The sequence below is a fragment of the Lactuca sativa genome, chromosome 1 (genome assembly GCF_002870075.4).
Source record: "Lactuca sativa cultivar Salinas chromosome 1, Lsat_Salinas_v11, whole genome shotgun sequence".
Taxonomy (NCBI): domain Eukaryota; kingdom Viridiplantae; phylum Streptophyta; class Magnoliopsida; order Asterales; family Asteraceae; genus Lactuca; species Lactuca sativa.
The window spans coordinates 77639304-77665196 of record NC_056623.2 but is presented as its reverse complement, the minus strand read 5'-3'; the positions used below and the strand labels follow the sequence as shown (position 1 = coordinate 77665196).

The 25893-nt window shown below is 35.2% G+C and overlaps 1 protein-coding gene across 1 annotated transcript; it reads right to left on the bottom strand.

Moving 5' to 3' along the window:
- Nucleotides 1–19195: 19195 nt before the first annotated feature.
- On the bottom strand, nucleotides 19196–25295 carry LOC111886123 (uncharacterized). Its single transcript, XM_023882359.3, has 7 exons — nucleotides 24670–25295; nucleotides 21684–24326; nucleotides 20675–20728; nucleotides 20243–20581; nucleotides 20088–20162; nucleotides 19617–19675; nucleotides 19196–19504 (listed from the first exon to the last, which is right to left on the bottom strand). Exons 1-4 carry the CDS (start codon nucleotides 25192–25194, stop codon nucleotides 20315–20317), a joined length of 3489 nt encoding a protein of 1162 aa, XP_023738127.2. The 5' UTR covers nucleotides 25195–25295; the 3' UTR covers nucleotides 19196–19504; nucleotides 19617–19675; nucleotides 20088–20162; nucleotides 20243–20314.
- Between the last annotated feature and the right edge of the window lie 598 nt (nucleotides 25296–25893).

Sequence of the window (25893 nt, the reverse complement as noted above, 5' to 3'; positions counted from 1 at the left end):
ATGACTTGGGTTTGAAAGAGGACTTGGTTTGTTTTCCTTGTTCACAAGCTGAGCACATCTTGTCTTTCACAACGCTGAATTTTGGAAGCCCTCTGACTAGATCTTGATTGGATATTTTGGATAGGTTCTTGAAGTTCAGATGAGAGAACCTTTTGTGCCAAATCCAGCTAAGATTGGTCTGAGACTTTGTAAAGAAGCATTGCATCAGCGCCTTGTCACTTGAGAACATATCAAGAACATATATATCATCTTTTCTACTTGCTAAAAGTACGATGTTCTTGTCAGTGTTGACAACTCTACCTTCCTTCTTTGTAAAGTGAACTTCATAGTCAGCATCACACAATTGGCTGATGGAGATAAGGTTGTGTTTGAGACCCTTTACATATGAAACATTTTGAAAAACCACGTTATTGCATTTGATATTTCCATATCCTTTAGTGAACCCCTTTCCATTGTCTCCATAAGTTACTACAGGACCAGTTTTCTTGACATAATCTTCCAGGAGAGACTTTGATCCTGTCATATGTCTTGAGCAACCACTATCTAAGTACCAAAGATGCTCCTGACCCTGCAGTGCTGAGAAACTAGTTAGAACATACTGACCCATTCGAGGATGGGTCATTCACAAAGTTATTTGATAATAGATTATAACACTCCTTAGGAAGACGGTTTAAAGAATTTGAATTAAGAGTCCATTTTTCATTTCTAACTTTAATATTATCAGCTCTTAAAGATGATTTATCAAATGAACATTCACTAATCTTATGAGAGGTATCACCACATCTGTAACAAACTCAAGTACCAAAGTTCCTCTTGGTGAGCAATTTTTTGGACTTAACACATTTCGACTTGTAAGATTCACCAAGAGAGCTTTGTGTCCTTTTGTTTATTATTGAATCACAACTGAATTCAGTGTCAGACAAATTATGATCAGTGATAGACGATGAGCTATCATCAGTGTCTGATTTGGACTTATTCACAATTGCATTGCAATCAGGAAAATGCTTAAGTTGTTCATGAACAGCATGAAACACTCCATTTGAGATAGGAAAAGCAATAATATTCTCAGTGAGAGGAGTTGGTCTTACAAGATGTGCAGGGTAAGAGGTTGGATCAATTCCGGTAATTTCAACATTACACTCAGTAACACCATTAGAGTTAGTAACACAGTATTCATCAATTAAACTCTGATTAATAAAAGAGTTACTGACAAACTTATTTTTGAAATTGTTTTTCAGCTCATTCATGGAATAAAATTCAGATTCTTTTTCTTGTGATTTAAATTTTTTTTCAGCTTTTGCAAAATTACCCCCAAGAATTTTCTCACATGAATGTGGAATTTGAGCAGAAATAATATAATTGGCATTTTTGTGAGATTTTGCCCAAGTATGAAGCACAGTTTGTTCTTTGATCAAAAGATCTTTAACATTATCAATTTCAGCAGACAAAGATGAGTTTGACAAACTAGTGATTCTAAGATTTTCCTGAGTGGAATCAATAAGGTTATTTTTCATGGATATTTCAATTTTAAGAAGATCAAGTTGACTTTGCAAATACCTTATTGTTTGATTCTTCTTAGAATTAATAATACCAAAATACTCAAACATTTTGATTTTTTCATTCATTGAATAGGAAGCAAAGTTTTTGACCTGATACATTGAAGGAGAGTCAGTGTTGTGCTTCTTGGAGTTTTCAACTGCATCAAACATATCAGCATCAAATGTACTTGTGCCTTTTTCAGGAACATCCGTGTCTTCTATCTTTACCATTAGACACTTGACTTCATCATCTGATGATTCCTCATCAGTCTTCCAATTTTCTTCTTCAGCAACAAGAACTTTATGTTCCAAGTTTTCTGCTTTCAGTTTCTCAATCAGCTTGTTGTACTTCTGCTTCTAATATTCATCCGAGCCTTGTTTTTTTTGTTTACATTCCTTTGCAAAATGATCAGTGCTCCCACAATTAAAGCACTGAGCCTTCTCTTTCTTATCAGCACAATGCCTTTTATCAGCTTCTGATCTTTTTGAAAACTTTCCACCCATCTTCTTCTGAAACTTTGAGAAGTTTCGGCCTGATTTCTCAAAAGTCTTTACAATCAAAGCTGCACTAGCCACAACTTTTTCAAGATCATCAGTGTCAGTTTTAGAGGAATCAGTGTCTGAATGGCTTTCAGTGTCTGAATCTGACACTAGCTTTTTGTTTGAGAACAAAGCTACAGATGATTTACGCTGAGAATCTTTCATCAGCTCCTTTCTTTGAAGCTTGGATTCCTCATAGTATCGAAGATTTCCATACAGACTTTGTAAGTCCATAGTGTTGATCTTCTCACTATTTTTCAGCACATCAACATGGTTCTCCCAACCTGCACCCAGAGAATCCAAAAACTTCTACACTAGAACAGTTCTATGCTTCAACTGATCTAATCTCCGTAGATCATTAACAAGAGTATTGAATCTATTAAAGGTTTGAGTCAAAGTTTCACCTTTCTTTGCAAAAAAATGTTCATACCTTCTGTTAAGATCATTTATTTGAGTAGCCTTGACTTCTTCAGTGCCTTCAAAAGATACAGTCAGAGTATCCATCATCTCTTTTGCTGAGATGCAATTTTGAACCAGCCCAAAGATATTGTATGGTAGAGCGTAGCTGATTGCAGCACGAGCACGAACATCTAGACTATTTTTTCTTTTGTCATCTGTCGTTCAGTTTTCTCTAGGTGTTTTCTTCATAGCACCATCAGGAACGTTGTTTTTCAGAGGCTGATACATTGAGACGTATGGACCCTTTTCAACGATGTCCAACATGTCTTCATCTACTGACTCTAAAGCATATAGAGCCTTTATTTTCCACATGGCAAAATTTGTTTCATCAAAAGGAGGAATTTTAGCGGAAGGATGATTTGATGAGTTCGACGAAGAAGAAGATGAAGCCATTTGTTTGATAAAAGAAACCTGCTCTGATACCAATTGAAAAGGCCTTTAGATCAATCAATTTATCAAACAATGACAGTAAATAAGAATAAGAAGAATTCACAAAGAAAAACTTTCACTAAGAAAGATAATCTCACAAAGAGATTATCGTGTGCACAAAGCAGCGTTTAGGGTTTGTGAAAGGCGTAACCATTCACAAACCTATACAAATGATTATATACTACTATTCTAGACAATCCCTACAAATCAGGGATATGACAGCTAACTAATTAGGCTAACTATGGAAACAAGATAAATACAAAATCTGTTACAATACACTGAATAAACTAAACATGTTGAGCTGCTCAAACGCTGATGCTGATACAGAGATATACGCTGATGCTGAGATTTATTTCAAACATCATCATATTTCAAGGTTTGACCTTACACTTTGCATACGACCAATAAGCTTCATCAATTGCTCTAATTCAGCCACCTCTGCCTTTGCAAACAACTATCGCAAACATCAATCGGTTTCTTATCGGTAACACCTATTTTTTTAGTTGATAACATTATGATAGGTATAATATATTTATCAGTTAAGATATGAATTTTTATGAGAACATATGAAAAATGATGAAAACTATGTGTTGATAATGTATTTTGGGTTGTAATGGTAAAACTGAAAAATTATGTGAAGTATTGGAGTTGTAGACCTAATTACACGACATGCAATTATGGTTTACGCAATGCATAAAATCCAATTAAGATTTGACAAAATTGTTCTAAGTGTCTTGATGTAGACGGTACAATATGTTTTTTTATGGGTTTTGAGCACTATAACAATCATATGGTGCACATGTAACCCTAATGCTTTGGATCTAAGTTTTTTCAAGTTATACACGCAATTTCATTTTATCCAATGCATATACCCTAGCTAGCATGCAATTGGAGATATACAACATAAAAATTAGTTAGATGAGTACCTCTTATTTGTAGTTTGTAGTTTTTGGCATGTCAAGAGCTTAGTACCTCAAATGTGATACCTCTAATAAGTCACAAACACCAAAAGCAAATGGAGGATTATGACAGTGAGGCTAGGAGGCACCAAAACGGCTAGGGTTTCTTCTTGGAACACAAGTGCCGATTTTGGGAGTGCAGGGGTTAGTATTTATAGTGTGGAATCCCTAGGTTTCATCTTGGAAACCCTAATTAATATGATTAGCCTTAATCAATCCAACAGCCTATATGATACGCCCAATGGACTAAATCTTCATGGACTCTCACATAGATTTATTCTATCCCTAATCAACATGGATCATTAGCCCAAAATATAAATATTATTGATTTAACTAATCAGTCTCTTTTTATCACTAATTAATTCCAAATTAATTTTTGGTCAATACAAATTAAATAATTTGATTTCTCAATTAATATATTATTCATATAATATATTAATAAATCACAAATAACCTTTTTGTCAAATATCCATCCTATCAAATTGCTCCGGTGAAGGCAACCCAAAAGGACCATGCTACTATCGGGTCAAGTACATACCAATTATAGTTATGGGCTTAGACACTTAATCCAACAGTTTTTATATTGGATGTTGTCAGTAATGTACGCGTTGAGAAGAAAGTACAATGTTAAATTAAAGAAGTGGTAAAAGGTGATGCATAAATGCTAAATAACACAACACAAAATAATGAGAACATGTTGCGTTCAGATAATCAATGTGACGCGTAGGAACGAACTTCATAGAAAGCATTAAAGAGCTTAAGTCGGCCATTTATCCTCATTTTCTCACATACATGTTTCAGGAGCAGGGGGGAGACAGTTCTTGATGGTCTAGATCTAATAATCAGAACAAAACAAAGAGAATCAAAGGGAGAACACAAGAATTGATCATCATTTTAGGTTAAGGTAAATGTTATCCTTTCCTCAAGTTTTCTTAGTACTTCCATGGTGAATTTGAATGAGTTTAATGAAACCCTAATGCTTGAAATGGAAGAAAATCATAGTAGTGATGTTGTAAAAAGATTGTTAGTGTGTTTCGAAGCATTTTATGTCAAATTCATGGTTAATTTCATACATATTGCAAGGGATGATTATGATACCTAATTTTGTGAGTTGTTAAATTGGTGAAAATTTTAGGTGTACTTTGTGTTAATTTATCCTGTGTTACACTATCTTCCATAGTGGATTGGTTGTTGATGTCAAGCCTATACACTCTAGGAAATCAGTTTTTAAAATAAATATCACTGAGCCAAGTGTCTTTCCAAAAGGAAGTACGTGTAGCACCTGGTTCCTGGTATGTAATTTAAACTAAGTAATTTTGCATTTTAGCTGGAACTCGGCGAGTTGTAGGCCCGACTCGCCGAGTAGGGTCGGGATTTCGAGCACGTTTAAGTTGGTGACTCGACGAGTCCGCCGGTCTGGAAGAAACCCTAATTTCAAAGGGTTGTACCCTATTTAAACGTCATTTTGTGCATCATAACAGCCCCCATTGCGTCTAGAACACTCCCTCTCAAATCCCTAACCCCTCTTTTGGTATTTTGGGTGCTTTTGGTACAATTCCTTGAAGTTTTGGAGAGAAGAAGAAGGTAGATCAAGAGGAGAGGAAGAAGATCCTGAATCTTTGTGCCATTTATGAGCTTCTAGAGGTATTAGACTCGAAACCCTCTCTGTTCCTTCATTATTATCTCATTAAGAGCTTATGATAGTCATTTTAAGGCCTCTTCTAGTCTTGATCTTTGAGTAATGAGCTTATAGTGTTAAGGGACTTCAGATCTAGGCATGATTGGGCTCTAGGAGCTCGGATCTACTGCCTTTTTGGAGCCATATTGCATGGAAGCCCTAGATCTACTCTTTTAGTGCATTTTGAGCCCTAAAACCTTCATTGGTGTTTATTTATACGTAAAGTTGGAAACTTTACGTTATAATCAAGCCCTAAGAACCCTGATCCATGAATGGAATGCACTGCATTCAAGCAGAATCGAGTATATAGAAGTTGCATACATGCGACTCGGCGAGTCGAGTCGCGAGTCCCCGATTTTCCCTTTTGAGTTATGCCGAGTGGGACCAGTGAGCTTTAAGTGGACTCAGTGAATCGGAAGCCAGACTCAGTGATGGAGAGAATCGGCGAGTCAATGCCCTAACTCGGCGAGGTCCAAGGCAACCTTCTTGCCTCAAGAACAGACTCGACGAGTTGTTCATACAACTCGGCGAGTCACATACCAAAGTGTTCATCAGATGAAGATGAACTCGACGAGTTGTTCATACAACTCGACGAGTCGAATGAAGGTCAATTAGATATCATTATAGAAAGAGAACTCTTCGAGTCTATGCCTAACTCGACAAGTAAGAACGAGAGTGAGGACAATCGACTGGGTAGGGACTCGACGAGTTGGCGAGTCGAGTCAACTGGAAGTTGACTTTGACTTTGACTTTTGACTTGGATAGGGGTAAAGTGGTCATTTTACCCTAAGGGCGGTTAGTAGTGTTTGATTGAGTGTTTCGTGGGAATTGCAGCCGGAGGATTTCCGGAGCAGCAGCAGCAGCAGTTAGACAGTTTCCGTGCGGATCAGCAGCTACTTCGAGGAGAGTTACCTTCCAGTAGTAGTGGGTCTACGGCCACAATGCTGGCCCACCAGTAGGGTTCGTAAGTTAGGTGATTGTCTTGTGATATCATCTGGGTTTGCTACTACCTGATATGTTATATGCTAGCATGATATGTTATATGTGTAGAGTTCGGTTGATATGACCAAAGGGTAGTCAGACATCCCAGATACGCCTGACAGTATGTGATGATATGTTTGCATGCTAGCTTGTATGTTATATGCGATAGAGGTAGTAGGAGGGTACCAGTCCCCGAGTTTCAGTTGTTCGGACCGATGGGTAGTCAGCACCCCATAATGGCTCGACAAGGATAGGTCAGCGCCCCAGAATGGCTTGACACGAGTAGTTCAGGCACCCCAGAAATGTCTGGTGGTATGTATGTGATATGATTATATGGTATGTGGTACGATGGGGGAACTCACTAAGCTTCGTGCTTACAGTGTTCAGTTTTGTTTCAGGTACCTCTTCAGCGAAGGGGAAGGAGCCGGCGCGATAGCGGCACATCATACACACACTTTGGTTTTTCGCATTATGATATATTCTGTGACAACCCGGAATTTTCATTTGGTCAAACCCTAGAAGTCAATCACTTCTTATTATAAGTTAATGTCATTATTGCTTATTTTAACAAATTTAGAGTTCGTTTGATTATTTTAATATTATTTTTTAAACGAATGGGTGTAAGAAAGTGTCGTCTCGGGTTTTGAAATTTAAAAACTACAAACACCTCGCATCTTAGAAGTTCCCGGCCAAACTATTTCGTTTGGGTCGAAAAATCATCCTAAAATCCGTAAACTCATGCTTATCCATGAGTTTACTCCCCAAGTCTAGTTATAATGTGTTTACTCCCCAAAAGAGTAAACTCCAAAAGAGTAAACTCAAGAAAACCTCTCAAGTAGCAAACTAGAAACAATTCAAGATCTTCCAAGTTGTAAGTGTTCTATCCAATTCAAGTTGATTAAACACTTAATCTAGTGTTTGTGCATCTATTCATCCATTCATTTTTGTGTTTTTGATTAGATTTCCAAAAACACCAAGAACACACACTAAGTGTTCTTGGACTTTTAGCTAAATCCAAGCTTCCTTATAGTAAGTACTTCCATCCTTGAGTCTTCTTAAGCTTGTATTACATATTAACATCAAAGAAAAGTCCCAAGAACACCAAGATAAAGGTGTTCACGGTTTTGGGAGGCTCCCAAAACCGTAAACACCATTTATGGTGCAAAGTGGTGCCTTAAGGTGCCTAGATGCTTCACCATGCCTTAGGGACTTGTCTAGCTTCATCCTTGATGAGTTTATCACACAAAAAGCACCAAATACTTCCATTTTTATGTGTTTACGGTTTGGGCATCTCCGAAAACCGTAAACACCCCAAAAAGTGCATAAAAGTCCCATAAAAGTCCAATGGTTATTCCTTATGTCTAAATCTAACCTAGACTATTGCCATGATTGATCTAAGGACTTGAAAACCCCCGAATACCAAACTTATGGGTTTAAGGTAGTAAACTCATGAGTTTAAGGTAGTAAACCCAAGAGAAATGACCATGAGGCCGTAAACTCCTCAAAGGAGTGTAATGATGCCCTAAGCTCTTCCAAATGCCAAACCACCAAGTAGAAATGCTTCAAAGGACTTGCAAAACCTCAAACCAACTTATGGTAAAAAAGAGAGGAGTTTACGACCGTAACCTCATTAGGTCAAAGTCATGAAAACCGTAAACTCCAAGGGAGTTTACCCTTGAACCCCAAACACTATAGCAAGGTCCTTTAGCACTCAGATGCAATCCTTATGACTTGTAGCACGTAAATAAGGTGTTTTACATGCCTTAGGATGTCTTAACTTTGTCAATTAGTGGTTTAAAGTCTAATTGGATACATATATGTGTGATCGAAATCAATATGAGGAAGCTCATTATACTCCCACTGGCCTTGACATACACACATGACTCATCTTCACTTCGCAGAAAGCCAAACTCTTTGACCTTCTCGTCAAAACAAAGATTCCATCTGCGAGACATTTGCTTTAATCCATAAATGGATTTCTCAAGCTTACACACTCTATTTGGATGCTTCGCATCAACAAAACCCTCTGGCTGATTCATGTAAACATCCTTAGCCAACTTTCCATTAAGAAAAGCGGTTTTCACGTCCATCTGCCATATTTCATAATCATGAAACATAGCTATTGCGAGCATCACCCTAATAGACTTTATCTTGGCAACAGGCGAGAAGGTCTCATCATAGTCAACTCCAGGAGTTTGAGTAAAGCCCTTCGCAACCAATCGTGATTTATAAGTGTGCACATTCACATCCATGTATGTCTTCTTCTTGAAGCTCCACTTGCACCCAACTGTCTTACGGCCCGGCACATTATCAACCAAATTCCAAACTTGGTTGTCGTACATGGACTGAATCTCCTTGTCCATTGCCTCTTTCCACTTAGCAGACTTTGGGCCTGCCATGGCTTCCTTGTAGCTGCTAGGTTCATCCAAATTTACTAGTGTACTATCACTAATAAATGTATCCCCTTCAGTAGTAATATGGAATCCATACAAATGGGGTGGAACACTAGCCCTATTGGAACGTCTTAGAGGTAAGGACTCGTCAACAGGTTCAACAGGAGTTTCCTCCCCAGGTTGAGTGTCAGTGTTAGAAGTTCCTTCATCGCTTTGCTCTTGAATCTCTTCAAGATCAATTTGCCGCCCACTGTCCTCTTGACTTATGAGTTCTCTTTCTAGAAAAACCCCTCTCCTCGCAACGAAGACAGCATTGTCACTCGTCTGTAGAAGAGATAGCCAAAGGACTTCTGTGGATAGCCAATGAAATAACACTTCTCACTATGAGGTTCGAGCTTGTCGTGAGTCTCTCGCCGTACGAAAGCCTCGCAACCCCAAATATTGATATGTGCCAACGAGGGAGCTTTCCCTGTCCACATCTCATGAGGTGTTTTTGCGACCTTCTTGGTCGGAACTAAATTTAGGATATGGGCGGCCGTCTCTAAGGCGTACCCCCAGAAAGCCCGACTCATCATAGAGCGAACCATTTCCAACAAGGTCTGATTAGGTCTCTCAGCCACACCATTCAATTGTGGCATCCTTGGAGGCGTCAATTGCGAAACGATTCCGCATTCCTTTAGATAGTTGTGAAACTCAAGACTTAGGTACTCTCCTCCTCAGTCTGACCGAAGCATCTTGATTTTCCTGCCCAGCTGATTCTCCACTTCATTCTTAAACTCTTTGAACTTTTCAAAGGTTTCTAACTTTTGCTTGATTAAGTAGATATATTCATATCTGCTATAATCATTCGTAAAAGTCACGTAGAAGTGACAAGCATCCCTTGTGGTGGATCTAAAGGGCCCACACACATCAGTGTGTATGAGATCCAATAGACCCTCACCCCTTTCACAAGTGCCAGTAAAGGGTGACTTTTTCATCTTCCCAAGTAAGCAAGATTCACACACATCATCGTCCCTAAGGTCAAATGACTCCAGGACTCCATCCTTTTGGAGTTGGGCTATGCGTTTCTTGTTTACATGGCCAAGGCGACAATGCCACAAGCATGCTTTGTCCAAACTATTGGACGAATCAATATTCAACACATCATTTCCCAAATTATTAACAACTAACACAGATTCATAAATCCCATTACAAGGTAATGCATTGAAATAAAAAACACCATTCAAATAAACATTAATAGAACCATTACTACTATCAAATGAATATTTGAAACCTTGTTCATATAATCCATGAAAAGAAATGATGTTCCTTGCCATATCTGGCAAATAGAAACAATTATTTAAATCTAATCCTAACCCATTACTCAACACTAAAGAATAAACTCCGACTTTGGTCACAGGCGACGATCTTCTGTTTCCCATAATCAAGTTTATCTTCCCATGTTCCACTTCCCTACTTCTTTTTAGGCCCTGTAAATCAGAACAAATGTGGAAACCACATCCTGTATCAAGAACCCATGAAGTAGCAAGTGATGAGTTATTAGATTTAATAGAATACATACCTGCATAGGTGGGCTTTATCTTCCCATCCCTAATGTCCTGCAGATATTTGGGGCAACTTCGTTTCCAGTGGCCCTTCTCGTGGCAATATAAGCACTCTGCTTCCTTAGGGTCAGAGGAGGGTTTAGCAGAACCTGCTTTGGTCCCACTAGAGGATGAACCATCACGGGATTTTCCCTTTTGTTAGCTCTTTGAAGGAGCCTTACTCTTCTTTCCCTTCCCTTGGCCAATTGCCAACACGGGAGCAGCCACAACAGGGGATGATGCAACAAATTTGTCCTTGAGGTTACTCTCAGCAGTCCTCAGCAGTCCTTGAAGCTTACTCAAGGAGACCTCCTCCTTGTTCATGTGGTAGTTCATTCTGAACTGGTTGTAGCAGGAAGGAAAGGAGTGAAGGATGATGTCGATATCCAAATCCTCATCAAACTTAACATTAAGTTTGAGAAGACGATCAACATACCTCTGCGTTTTCTGCAAATGCGAGGTTAGGGATTCTCCACTCCCAATCTTAGCGGTGATCATGTTAGTAATGATCTCATAGCATTCTTGCCTTGCGCTTTGGTGGTATATGTCCAGCAAATCTTGATGCGTCTCATATGGATACATGTCCTCATAGGAATTTTGGAGTTCGAGGTTCATGGTGGCTAGCATGATGCAATGAACTTTCGTAGCATCACGCTTGTGGGCCTCAAAGGTAGCCAACTCTTCAGGAGTAGCAACATATGGGTTGATCTTTTCAAGTTTCTCATCGAGGACATATTCTTTGTCCTCGTAACGAGTGATCATACGAATGTATCTCATCCACTCATTGAAATTCGACCCATCAAATGTCACATTTTGGCATAGGTTCATTAGCGAGAATGACCCAGAAGCGTTGTTGTTTGCGTTTGCGTTAGACATCTGAAATAGAAAGGAACAAAGTTTGATTAGAAATGAATCCCCAATTAAACACCCAAATGAGAAATTAGGGCTAGGATCCAACAACATTATTTATAACTTAGAAAAGGGATGTTGTAATCTAAAAGTAAATAATTTGAAGGTAAGTGAATGACAATTCACTAATTTTCACCATGAAAAACGAAAAAGAATATTAAGTTTTAAATGAATTTGAAAACTCTTAGATCTTTGAGATTCATTGAACTTTTCAATGGCATGTTTAAATCTCGATATGCACTTCAAATTTGCGACTGGGATACCGAGGATCGCAAACAAGTTGTGAATAACCATGTGAACCAACATAGTGCACTCAATGTCTCTATCACCCAATCAATGTGTCGAGCCACACACGCTCCATTGATATATGATAAACATCGAGCCACCCTTCAACACCAATGTCAATCCCAAATTAGTGTGCCGGTTAACCATGCACGCTCCACTAACGTTTGACAACGGTGCAAAGTGTAATTCCATGAAATAGCATCATTTTCACATTTTACCCTAAAGTAACTAAGATTGGGAATTTGTAAAAACATTATAGTTACTTTTTAATTCATTATACTTATAATGAGGAATTAAGTGCCCTATCCTATCCGTTCGGCTAACGACCCTCCACTAGTCAAGCAAGCGGTGGTTGTGAGTGTACACCCATTAAGCGTCATTTTATAGGCAACAACCTTATACCCACCTTATACATTGGGTTCGTGAATGAGGTCTACTAGCGATAAGACTAGCTTATTCTTAAACATATATATTAATTAATCTTGTAATAATATAATAGTATAGGGTTGAATTTTAAACTTGTAAAATTCTAAGCGTTTGAGATTTAAATAATTCAAAATTAAACTTTTAATCATAAAAATTTAAATTTCAAAACTTGAGGACAAGTTTTGAACTTTTCAAAACACAAGGATCAGATAGCAAATAATTTTGAATTAAACAATTAATTTAATAATTATCTAAATTTGACCTAATCCATTTTATTTACAAGATAACTCATCAAATAAATTAAATAATCAAATATTATCACATAACTAATTTATTATTTAAATAAATGGTAATTATCTTTTAATTTGGTAAGGATAATCATAGCAAATGTATAAAAATCGGATTTTATAATTCAAAAACAATTTTGGTAATTATCCAAACAAAAAAATAGCCAAAAATCCGAATTTTGAGCCATCTGATCCACAGACTCGTCGAGTAGCAAACTATACTCGTCGAGTCTGTCTCACAGACTAGACTCACGTCGTGAATTACAGAGAGTCACGTCGTGAGTTTTTTGATTTTTCAAAAACGATTTCCAAATCAAGCAATGAACGAATATGATAGCATCAAATACAATTGAAACCAATCAAGCTCTGATACCACTAATGTGTTTTATGCATAAGAACAATCCTATGTGTTCATACAAACCCTAATGCAATGAATCCAAGACTTGCAAACCCTAATCTAGCATACATAATTTCGAAATTGGCTAATTACATCAGATCTAGATGTTTACCTCTTCAAATAGTGGCTTGAATCTTCTTCTCTTAAGCTTAGAGTCACAATTGTAACTCCTCTAGTAGATCACAAACACCACAAGCAAGAAGGCAACTTTGAGAGAGAGGGGGGATGCTAATTTTCGGCCTAGGGTTTCTCTTGGGAGCAAGTCACCGAAAATTGGAGCCTTGGGGTCTTATTTCTAGTGCAGGCTGCTAATGTTTCAGTCTAAACCCTAATGGACACCTTAGCCACCAAGCAGCCCAAGGAACCTTCTGGAATAAGGCCCTTGGACGAAAATATGATGATCCCTCATCATAATTTCGTTCCCCCTTAGTCCATTAGGTTTCCCAGCCCAAAACTCAACTATCACACATTTGACTATTTATGCCCCTTTATTTAATTAATCTCTTTTAGTCACCAAATTAATTCCTAATTAATTTATGACTAATACTAATTAAATAAATATGATTTCTCCTTTAATATATTATTCTTATAGTACATTAATATCCTGTCTCTCTCTCTCTCATCAAATTACCTTGTCAAGTTGCTTTGGTGAAGGCAACCCAAAAGGACCATGCACAACCGGGTCAAGTACATACCAAATATAGTTACGGGCTTAGACACTAATGTTAGCTTAATGTTAGAAGCATCTTAAGCATCACAATGATGCCTTTACTAGGTATCATGTTCAGGTTTAATTGCTCAAATCAAATAGTTTAGGACTAGGACCTTTAAGTGTATACGATTTCATATCTCTCACGAGGCTAGGTTGTCTCTTAAGACATGAACCCATTCATGGAAGCCGTGTCTATTGAATGTTATTGTTTTATTTAGTCGTTACAGAAAATGACAATTTATGATAATGAGGATGGATTATTTAACTACAAAATTTTAACAAAATTCATTTAGTATTTTCAATATTTAATCTTTAATAATTAATACCCTTTTAGTTTTCAAAAACATTAATTATCAAAGTTTAGGATCCATGTTGCAAAACAAATAAATGGTTAGTTATCATTTATCTCATCCATGTGAATTCAACCCGGCAAATATTTATTATCAATTATATCTTTCTATATAATTCCTAGATTTATGGGATCTCTAATAACAAATTTAATTAGACATGTTTGATCCCATCTCTTCCTTAGAACTCTCTTGCTTAGGTATCATTTATCACAAAAGATTTCCGATCAAATCATCCAATTTGAAAAACTGGTGTAATCGACTATAACCTGGATATAGAAATCGCGAAGACACGCCGACCATCAAAAGATAATACTAAGTGGTTAGGTATACTTTATCCCACTAGTGTATACAAGAGATGTGCGAGTGTTCTTCAAAAGGATTACATAGATTTGATGTTTGTAAAAAGAGGGTCTTTATATGTTTTATAATTCTAGTTTAAAAACATATGATATCATGTTTATTACATGCATATAATAAACCATGGTATCAATTTTCAAAAGAAAATCACTTCTAAATGTTCTATATAAAAAACTAGTTTTTATATAATTTGAGGCAATTCAATTTTAATAACCGGTATTAAGTTTGAGTGGATTTGAACCTTTTATATCTTTAATAAAACTTCATTTTATTATTTATATATTGGAGTTTGTATAAGTTACAAAAATCACCATTTTAAAACTTATAATGGAGTATTTCAAAATTTATCGTTATTAATGATTTTATGAAACCGAAGTTTATTTTTAAAATAATAACTTGTTACATCTTATGTTCAATTTTGAAAACTCAAACTCCATGTGATGTTTATTTTGTCCAAAATTATTTTAGCATGTGAAAAACTAATTTATCTACCACACATAATAATTACATAAAATAAACAACACAAACATGCATAAAAAGATATGTGCATAAACATAGCCAACTAATGACATTTTGTGAGCAAACACAAAAAATGTCAAGTCCATTCCTAAAGGGACATTTAAGGGGACCAAAAATCTTCTTCTAATGTAGTTGAAGAAGCTCCCACTTTAATAAACACCAATTGCTTGCTAAGGATTGGAAAAACTTCTTGAAGGCTAAAATTCAGCAACTGTCGCTAAAAGTCCAACAACCCTTTGTAAACAGCATTAGTGACACTTTTCAGAAAATGTTACTGAAAATCTTGCACACCTTTTAGACTCGAAAATTGCTCTTTTGTCTACAAAAAAACGGTTCCGACTTCATTTATTGTTATATTTTTGTACAAATAAATTATTTCTAAAAACTAATCTATTACTTTACAAAAATAAACAACAAAACCAATCTATTTAATTATTACATACCATATGAATAAATAAATTATTACAACCATTTTAAAACAAAAACAACAAACACAACAACACAACAAGCATAATGGTCATTAGCTAGTTTATACACATAATATATATATATATATATATATATATATATATATATATATATATATATATATATATATATATATATATATATATATATAAAACAACATTTGTTTTTCTAAGACAACTTTAAATGACAAAAGATGCATGAAACTTTTGTCACATAAAAAAAATAACAATTATAAAGTTGTCATAAAAGATATGTATGAACTTATTTTTTTTATACAAAAACAAGTTATCCATATTCTCCAAAAACTAAGATTTCCAAAAATCTAACCAAACTTGCAAGGTGGCTCTTGATAACAATTGTTGGGTTTTAGTTCAAAAATTGTTTCATAAACTAGAAAGATATGGCAATGGAAGACTTAAAATTTTGAACATAACATTTTATATCCACCAAGGATTTCCTTGCAATGTTTGGAAAGAAAAACAAGCACCAAAGAGGAAGAAGTGTTTAACAACCTTTGTAGACTATGAATCTTTAAGGAATCATAATTAAATAAACTATGTTTCCTTAATCTTGACTATAAAACTCCTTTGAATTGATACTTTTTGAGTCATCTAGTTTATCTAAGTGAAAGGGGTGAGAATTAGAGAGGATAAAATCACCTCACAAGATTCATTAGAGAAATTTAATCAGGAGAATCTTTCCTTTAGTACATCTATAATCCACATGTAAATATGCTTACCATTTAAGTCAATTGGAAGAGTTGATTTGATAGGGGGTTTTGATTAAGAAGGAATACAAACCCGCCTAAACACCGTGTTATCATCAGTATATGTATGGGAATGGAAAGAGGGCCTAGTCAAAATTTCTAACAATCGGAGAGAATGGATACCAACCAAGTATGTGGGGGTTGGTCATGGATTTGAATCCAAATAATCCTATTTCACATACAAACGATTTGTTCCAAGATTTCAACCAATTAAACCATAGTCCTTTGGATGTTTTCCTTTTTGACAATACTTGTATTTTCTTCACTCTAGAAGTGAAGTGTGACATATATAACTCCGACGTAACTTACATAACATTCACCAAATCTAGCATAAACAAACTATTAAAAGTATTTTGATACCATATACTTATCTAATAAGAGTTCTTTTGGATTTTTGCATACCCAATCGACTTGGGATTTAAGAGGAATGATAGACTAAGAGGGTAGATCATGATTAATAGCATGGTGTCAAGTGCCTATCAACACATTTGCATATGAGAATCCAGGTTGTTGACCCCTAAATGAACAACAATTTATGGATGTGTTATATGTAGGGATGAGCATATGACCCGTTGGACCAGACCGGACCGGAAAAAAAACCGAGACCGGACCCGGACCGAACCGGATATACATATTAATGGGCTGGTTTTCGGGTTTTGTTTTTACCACTAATCGGGTTTCGGGTTTGGACCGTACCGTACCCGGAATACGGGATTTAACCCGGACCGGACCAGAAATCTTTTTCTCCTTAAAATATATAGATAAGGATATTGAATTATTAGTTAATGTTATATATAACATTATGTATAAAACTTGATGTTTTTATTTTAACATTATTTATAAATTTTGATTAACGTTTGTTCCTATCACTTTACAAGAAAGAATGTATCTAGCATGCTATTTTTTGTTCAAACATGCAAAAAAAAATTATAAAAACATGCAAATTTTTTTATAAAAACATGCAGTTTTTTATAAATAATGTTGTTTTTTGTTGTTTTTTTACACAAAAAAGCTGTTAAAATGCAGATTTTTATTAGCAATGTTGTTTCTTTTTTGTTAAAACATGCATTTTTTTATAAAAAGTGTAGTTTTTATGCTAAATAGTGTAATTTTTATTTGTTCCAAATGTTAATAAGGTTTGTATTTTTTTTGTAGACACCTCATTTGCACGTGATCTAAGTAAAGTCCCGCATTGTACCAATTTCAAAGCCTAGTTCGGTCCAAAACCCGAAACCCGGTTTAGTACCCGAGACCGGACCGGACCGAACCCGAACCCGATACATCCAAAAACAATCTGGTTTTCGGGTAAGAAAATTCACGTTTTTCGGTCTTCGGGCCGGTCTGGTCCGGGTTTGGCCCGTTGCTCATCCCTAGTTATATGTATGAATCCCTCATAGTTGTTATCTTTCCCATGACACCTAACTAGATTGGTCGATATTCTTGAAGCCCAGAGATTTAAAGTTTAAAATTTCCATGAAATCAAAAGGCACAAATTAAATGTTTCTAGCAATGTTTTAGAATCTAGTTCGAACCAACTGATCGAACCAAGAACTAGAAACGAAAGCGGTTCAACAACGAACAGTTTTATATCAATTTCTATATCAGATCGAACCGGACAGTTTCTTCAAAAAAAATCGTATTGAACCGGTAGAAAACCATTTGAACCAGTTTATTTGACTTGGATTATTGAATTTCACTTAGTTTATTAAAAAATAGACAATTTTTAAAGCAAATCGAATAGTATGGTGAAGTGCACACATTGTACACATCATTTCTAGAATTGTCCGTTTACTCTTATTTTCGAAGGAAAAAAAATGTTGATTTATAGTTTAAATTTTAAAATACCTTTAATGACAAAAAAAAAGAGTAAAATTTACATAAAAAAATGATAATGATTTATATTTTTAAAACAAAAATATAAACCGTGAGTGGATGGGACGGGTCTGTCGCCTGTGAACGTAGGGCCCAATGGGCCAAGTCATAGTGTTTATCCAGGCTGGCCTTCTATTTGATTACCAGCTACCCAAGTCATTATTATGAACGTGGGCCACTCGTGTTACTGTTCTTGATTTTTATTTTATTTTTTAATATTATATAACTAAAATAAATATGTGCCACAATTTGAAATAATTTCCTCTCTATCAAAAGTCTTTAAATGTTTTGTAATATAGCACGTGTAATATTAATTTGTGTTATTAAAGTTAGAGTACTTGTAGTATTAGTATAGCCTTTATTATTATCACATACCGTCGACAAACAAAAGTTAAATTTACAAATCGACTATTTTATCCCCTATTCATCTATTCATTATTCGAGCCTTATTATTTGGCCATTTGTCCTTCTTTGTTTTTTCCTTCCCATTCCCCTTTAAAATTGATAAATAATAAAAAAAATGTTTTTGTAATCTAAAGATAAAATGAAAGTCTCAGTATATTAAGTCTAGAAACAAAATTATATACGCACAAAATCCATTATGCATTTAATCATTTTACTCATACATGACTTACCATGAATCTTAAAATAATAAATAAATAAAGTGTAACTTTTTTATTTAGACTTTCGCAATATGAAAAAAAAAACAAAAAAAAAAAAAAAAAAAAAAAAAAAACTATATATTAAGTCTAAAAACAAAATTATATACACCAGGAAAATCATTATCCATTTAGTCAATTTACTCATCCATAACTTACCATTATGACTATGTTTAACTGAAAAGAAAGCTAACTGATAGCCGAAAAACTAGCTGATAAAAAATAACGTTTAGTAAAACTAGTTAAAATATATAAAATTACATAAAAAGACATTTAAAAGTATTTGTTTCTATAATTAATTAAGGAGTGTATTTGGAAATTTTTAAAAAAACTTTTGAAAAACTAGTCTAAGTAGCTTTTCAAAAAGCTAGCTTATAAGCTATTTTTTTACTTACAAACACGACAACATAAAAAACTCGAAAAATAAACTAGCTTATCAGGTAGCTGTGGCACGCCAAACACAGCCTAAAAAAACCATAACTTTTTTTATTTAAACTTTTGCAACATGGGAAAAACTAATTCATTTAATTTCTTAAAAGCAAAATATTAGTTAGAAAAATTCGATTTTATTGACTTTTTACCATAGATCAACATGAATAGCAATGAAATATGTTAAACATAATTGGCGTGGTTTAATACATTCATTAAAAACATAAACTGGTTTATAGTTAGAAAAAGAATACAATAAACTCCCAAATAGTTATATGCTCAAAACAAATCTTAAATATCACTTTTTATTATATCTTTAAACATTAGCAATTATTACCCAAAAAACTCCAACAATTCCCATTTCCAAATTCCAAATTCCAACCACCCTTCTCCTTCCTCTGACGTCATGCAAATGCAGTCAGCCTTCTCTTCTCTTCTCATTTCTTTCATGATTCCCAATTCCCAGAAGCCGCAGCACCTCTTAATCTTGGCATTATTGTAGATCTTTCTATTTCCATGAAAATTAAAAAGAAAAATAAAAATAAAAGGATTATCCAAAGCCCAATAATCTTTAAATTATTTCTAAAATGATGAAGAATCAAGGTCAAAATGGTACTTACACATTTCAACCTGGTTATGCTCAAGAATCCCACAAAACACCAACCATTTCCAGAGAGGCCTATTATGGTCCATAAACAGAATTAACGAACACCATCATTAGAATAAGAGTAAATTACATTTTTAGTCCCTCAAGTATAGCTGATTTTTGCAATTTTGGTCCCAACACGGTTTTTCTCTTGCAACTTTGGTCCTTATTTGAGGTTTTTACTTTTTAGTCCCTGTTCCAATAAAATGACTCAATTTTAAGACCAAAATGTAAGTAAAATAACTATTTTTGGACCAATATTGCAAAAACTAGCTGTACTCAAAGATCAAAATAATTAATTTTTACTTGGAACATGGACTAAAACTGTAAAAGAAAACTTTTTGGGAATGAAATTGCAAAAATGGGCTATACTCAGGGACTAAAATTGTAATTTACTCTTACATAAACAAGTTTATTTTTAAACATATATAAAAAAGGGCAACACCTGATATCACTGTCGCACAGGCATAATCATCATCAATCATCATTGGATCACCAAATTAACCAATATAAACTCTACCTGCACCCAAAACATCATCAAGATTCAAGAAACACAATTTTTAATTAAAAAAAAAAATCATTTTATATATTAATAATCACCTGAAAGCAGGCAAAATTGCAGCTTTTTTTGGCAGCAAGTTGAGATATTGATTAGTTTCAATAAAAAAAAGTTTACATGACTTCAAGATTGGGTGCTCCTTTTGACAAAACCTGTAAAGCTGTGGCTTTGGTCAACCATGCGGTCAACTCTGGTTGACTTTGAAAAGGTTTGAGAGGATGAAAAGTTCCATCTTGAAGCTTCACTCCATAAACAAATGGAAGCCTGAGGGAGAGGAAGCTCTCTGGCGGCAGTATCACCGGACAACCAAGGCTGAACTGCAGCTTCTTCTGTTCATGTTCATGGTCATGGTCAACCACTGATGGAGGTAGACATGACACCTGGACATTTTTTTCAGACCCCATTAATTAATTAATCATTTTTTTATTTTTATAAAAAAAGATTATATATATTGTTTTGTTTTTTAGAGGTACCTCAAATTGAATAACTGGACATGTAGTCAAGACAACAGGGAAGGGAGGTGTAACCTGCAGAATACACATAGAGTTATTATCTTATTATGCATTATATTAAATAAAAATTTAGGGCAAATAAAAAAGTACTTTTGCCATTTTGATTTTATCTTGTAGTGATTAAACCATTATACTTATTTTAACTGATTCGAAAAAACCATTTTTCTAAGATATCAGAGCAAAACATACTTTTATCTTTTTACAGAAATGAGTAGTGTTTCATCATATTATCTGTAGTGACCAAACCATTATACTTTATTTTGACCATTTTTATTAAAAAAAATAATAATAACATTTTTCCAGTTACCTGATATCAGGGAAAAATTACAAAAAAAGCATAATGGTTTCATCATCATGTAAAATTATTTAGCGTTAATCTCATAAAAGACCTTATATTTTTCCAGATTAAACCTCAAACGTTATTTTTTGCCTGAAAAAGACCTTGTTTTTTTTCAATTTTTCCAAAAAAGCCCTCAGCTTTGTATTTTTTTTTCCGAAAAAAACCCTCAACCTTCTAAATGCTTCCAAATAAACCCTTAATCTTGTTAGTTTTTCTCGAAAGATCCCTCACATTTTACAATTTTTTTTGGGTTAATCTCATAAAAGACCTTATTTAGGGTTAATCTCATAAAAGACCTTCCATGAGGGTTTTTTTGAGAAAAACTAAAAAAATTGAGGGTTTATTTGGAAACATTTAGAAGGTTGAGGGTTTTTTTATGAAAAAAAAAATACAAAGTTGAGGGCTTTTCGGAAAAAATGAAACAATACAAGGTCTTTTCAGGCAAAAAATAAAGTTTGAGGTTTAATCTGGAAAAATATAAGGTCTTTTATGAGATTAACCCAAATATTTAAGTGGTGAAATCAGTAAAATGGTGAAGGTTATGTAAATTTTTGTATTAAATGAGTTACAAAAGGAATTGATGCAATTAAATAATTATAAAAAAGAAGAAATTAAAAAACAAATTCTTACCAGAAATATTCTCTGAAGCTGTGAAATAGTGCCAGCAAATTGAACATTTGGTGAATCGTTCTTATTCTTATGGATCTGGCAATGAGGGCAATTTAGGTACAATGGTAAGTTTCTATTTAGTAAAGGAAAAACACCATTGCCATCATCATCAAGAATCATTGACTCAAGACTTCCTTCAATATCTTTGTGACCGTTTTGCCCTTGATTACCATTACTCCCTATTTCTTTTGACTTTACTGGATTTCTGACCTTATTAACACCAGGATTCACCATTCTATTTGAGTGTCTATGGATTTTACCATGCCCTCCATATTTACCCATCTTTGACGAATCTACCCCTCTACGATCCAAATTATTTTCAGCAGATTCATCCACTGCATAAATGGATCCAAGCCCTTTTAGATGATCTGGTGTCAATATGAATCTGTGTCCACATGGACATTCATGCTCAAATCCAATATAAACCACCACCTGATTTAAAGAATTGCTCTCCCTACCATTCATGTTTAACAAATTACCAAAACTACCCTTTTGTAGAAACGGATTGCCATTAGTGTTCCCGTTTCCATCTTCATGAACAGAAGACAAAGTCCCGATTTTTTTAGATTCTTGATTATCATGTGGTGTTTCTCCAATGTTCTTTTCTTTATTAACATTTTCCAAAGTTAATAAAGTTTTCTTTTTTAATTGAAGTGGAGGAAACCCAGAACTTGTAGATGATGATCCTGCAACAACTTCAGAAAAAGGCTTTTTCATTGTAAAATTAGGAACAATTTTAGTGGAATTACTCTTATTGTCATCAAGATTCTTGGATTTAGAATTAATCTCCACCCCATTGTCTGTTTTTTTCACCTTTACATCTGAAACAACTTCAACCCTTGAATCTTTACTGAATTCTTTCTGTTTTTCAAGAAAAAATTTCCACTTTAGAAGAAACTTCTCTGTATTTGAAAACCCACTTTGGAGAAGCCCTTTTGAAGGTTGATAGTATCTTGACCCTCCAATTCGAGTCAAACTCCAAGATTTTGACTGAATAGGCCCTTCTGTGTTTCCTTCTGGTAAAAAAAGGGTAGGAAGAAGTTTATCGCATTCTGGGTAACAACTAAAGTTCACATTAGCTGCTTCAAAATCAAAAGGGTCTAATCGTAATTTCCTTGATCTCCCACATGCACACGCATGAAGAAAAACAAAACCGCTACAATGTGGTAATGAAGAGTCATGTCTTTGATGAATACATGATTTTCCTGTTAAACTAACTGCATCACATAGTTGTCTACCCGAAATCCAAATCGATGTGCATTCGTTTTCCAGTTTTCTCAGATAAAAATCCACAGCTGGACCTTTGACCATTGACTTAAAAGAAGTCAAAGCTTTTGACAAATGGGTTTCATGTTGTGATGTTGGATAACATGGTGGCAAATCGTGTAAGTAGACATCTTTAGCAACGGGTAAAGCTCTTTGACACCAAGAAATTGAAAATTTACTATTCAGCCCTTTACTGTTATCCAAATATGTTGCTGCAAGTTCTAAAGGGTCGTTGACTTTTGTTTGACTTCCTTCAATAACTGAAACCGAAACATTATTTCGTTGTCTTGATCTTCTTTTGGTTTGTTCAGATTCAGGTATAAACACAGGTTTAGCAGAAAGAAGCCCATGTAAAATGGTTTGACTGGAAGTCAACCAGACATCAAGAGATGGAAGATCGGGAGTTAAAGCCGGCGGCTTTCCGGAAGCTACCGAGGCGGCAGCTGCAGCCGCCGCCACCGCCACCATCCCACCACCACCACCAGAGACACTGATACTCCCTCGACCTCTTAAAATATCACATTGTCTGTAAATGAACTCCTTTAAAGAAAGAATGTCTTCTTTATTTGAACTTTGACTATGGGTTTCAAGTAGAAGTGAGTCTGAAGTTGAGATACCTTCTAGAACATTCTCCACAATGCTAGTGGCAAACTCTAAAGATTCGCCTGAATTGTTTGAGAGTTTATCAAGAAGCAAAACAGCTTTAGACCCATCAAGTGAAAACAAAGGCATGTGGCTTGAAATGGGCCCGGGTCCATTTCTTGACCCGGGAGGACCCGTTTCAGAACCCGAAAGTACCCGACATTTTTTGATTGAAAACCGGATTTGTGCTTCAAGAGATGACTGTAGTTTCTTCTTGAAACCACCTTCTGGTTTTGAAACAGGGCGTGAAAGTACAACTACTGAACCAGATCCTTTCATGGGTAAAGTTGATCTAGACTGAGTTGACTCATCTGGGTTAGAAGGAGAAGAAGAAGAAGAAGAAGAAGAAGAACCAGATTCACAGATATCATCAAGAAAAACAAAGAGTATAACTGGAGTACATTGTCCTGGAAATAAAGATGTGTATGAGCCTAAACCTGACATTAATGAGACTGATGAAGGATTGCGAGCCATGGGTGGACCATTTTTACCAGGGGAACGGTTTTTGGAAGGTGTTCTTGAAGGAGAAGTGTGTGAAGAAGAAGATGTGTGTGATCTTGATGTTGTTGATTGTTGTGTTTGTGATTTGATAAATGGAAACATTGCATGTTTAGCACCTTGTAACACTCGAAACGTTTTTAGATTTTGGATATCAAAGCGTGAGCCTTCTTGTATAAATATGATCACATGGCAAACCTGTGTTCATGATCACAATGAGTTAATAACAAATTGAGTAAGGTTTTTCAAGAATCAATGTGGTGATCTAAACTGATTTAAAAGATTGAGACAAATCCAAGAGAAATATAGCCAAAAAAAACACCTAATGAGTTAGGTGTTAGCCTTGTTACCAAGAAATCTAGATCTTAATGAAGTTCATATAATATTTATTTAGTTCAATATAAACATATCCAAATTGCAATCACGTATTAACAAAACAAAACAACAATAAACAGATGCTAAGGCAACAGTCAAAGTCTTAAAGCATAGAAAAGAGCGAAATCACTCAGAAAATCGGTGAATTTGGTTGAAACAAACTTACAGAAAACATAAACAGCATCCCTTGAAGATCCCCAAACTCCTGCTTTTCAAAAACCGAATCAAACCCACTTGGAACCTCCGAAAACCCTTCCATAACCGGACACTTGGTGGAGCAAAACTGCAAATACAAAACCCCCTTCGTCTCTTCATGATAATAACTAATTTGTCTTTGCTTAAACCAATCCTTGACCTCATCCGTCACGATTTCCCCTGTTTTCTCAAACCCCAATGGTACGTCAGCATCCCCGGAACCAAACACATTGGCATCTACAATCCGGTTGATTAATTGACTCACGTCACCTTTGCGCCGGCCGACGAATCCGACCACGACAACGCTGTTTTGCCGGAATGTTGTTGGAGGAGGAGGAGGGGGAGGGAGAGGTGGAAGAGCCGATGGTGGTGGTGGTGGTGGTTGATGGATGGCAGCGGGTGGTTGTAGAACAGTGGTGGTGGAAGGAAGAGTGATAGAAGAAGATGGTGGAGGACGGATTAGAACACGCATAGGGGAGCGATTGGGTGCCGCCATGGAGAGTGAAGGGTGGGATTTGAACTGGGCTTCTCTTCTATTTTGGGAGAAACTCCATTGAAATTCATCAAATAACCAAATGTATCGTCCCCTTTCAACAAAAGAAAGTACAAGGGCTACATTGAAAAATTTAAGATTCTATTAAAATTGAAACAAGGAAATTGCAAATATAGTCCCTACTCTATTTGTTAGTTAGCATACTTGGTCCTTTATCGAAACCAACATATGTGGGCCTTGAAATTGGGCCATAACTAAGGTTTCAAAATTCAGACTTCTACATTATCTGGACACAAGTCGGATTATTTGAAACTTTATTTTAATTTTTTTTTATAGGGTCGGATTTGGATATATTCGGCTGGATTTTTGGATTTTGCATTGAAAATTATCGAATTTTGGATTGGATTGGATTTATACACTTAATTAACTTAATTAATGTTTTTTCGTATGGCAATGATAGGATTTGTTTTTTCAGATAAATATTTGGGATTTTAAAAACGAATTAAAATTTGGGTTAGATATCTAGATGGCCATATATTTGCATAAATATTTGTTGGATTGGATGTATCCGGTTTAGAACTTTGGATGTTTAGATAATTTTTCAATACGAAAAATTCAAATTCGATTTCTACACTTAAACTCTTGCAAAGAAACAAGTTCATTCAACATTTTTTTCAAATAATAATATAATAATATATTTAA

Coding starts and splice junctions, on each gene's coding strand:
- LOC111886123 (XM_023882359.3), bottom strand. CDS start 25,194: ATGGCGGCACCCAATCGCTCCCCTATGCGTGTTCTAATCCGTCCTCCA. Junction 24,327..24,669: donor GGATGCTGTTTATGTTTTCT/GTAAGTTTGTTT, acceptor TCATGAACACAG/GTTTGCCATGTGATCATATT. Junction 20,729..21,683: donor AGCTTCAGAGAATATTTCTG/GTAAGAATTTGT, acceptor TGTATTCTGCAG/GTTACACCTCCCTTCCCTGT.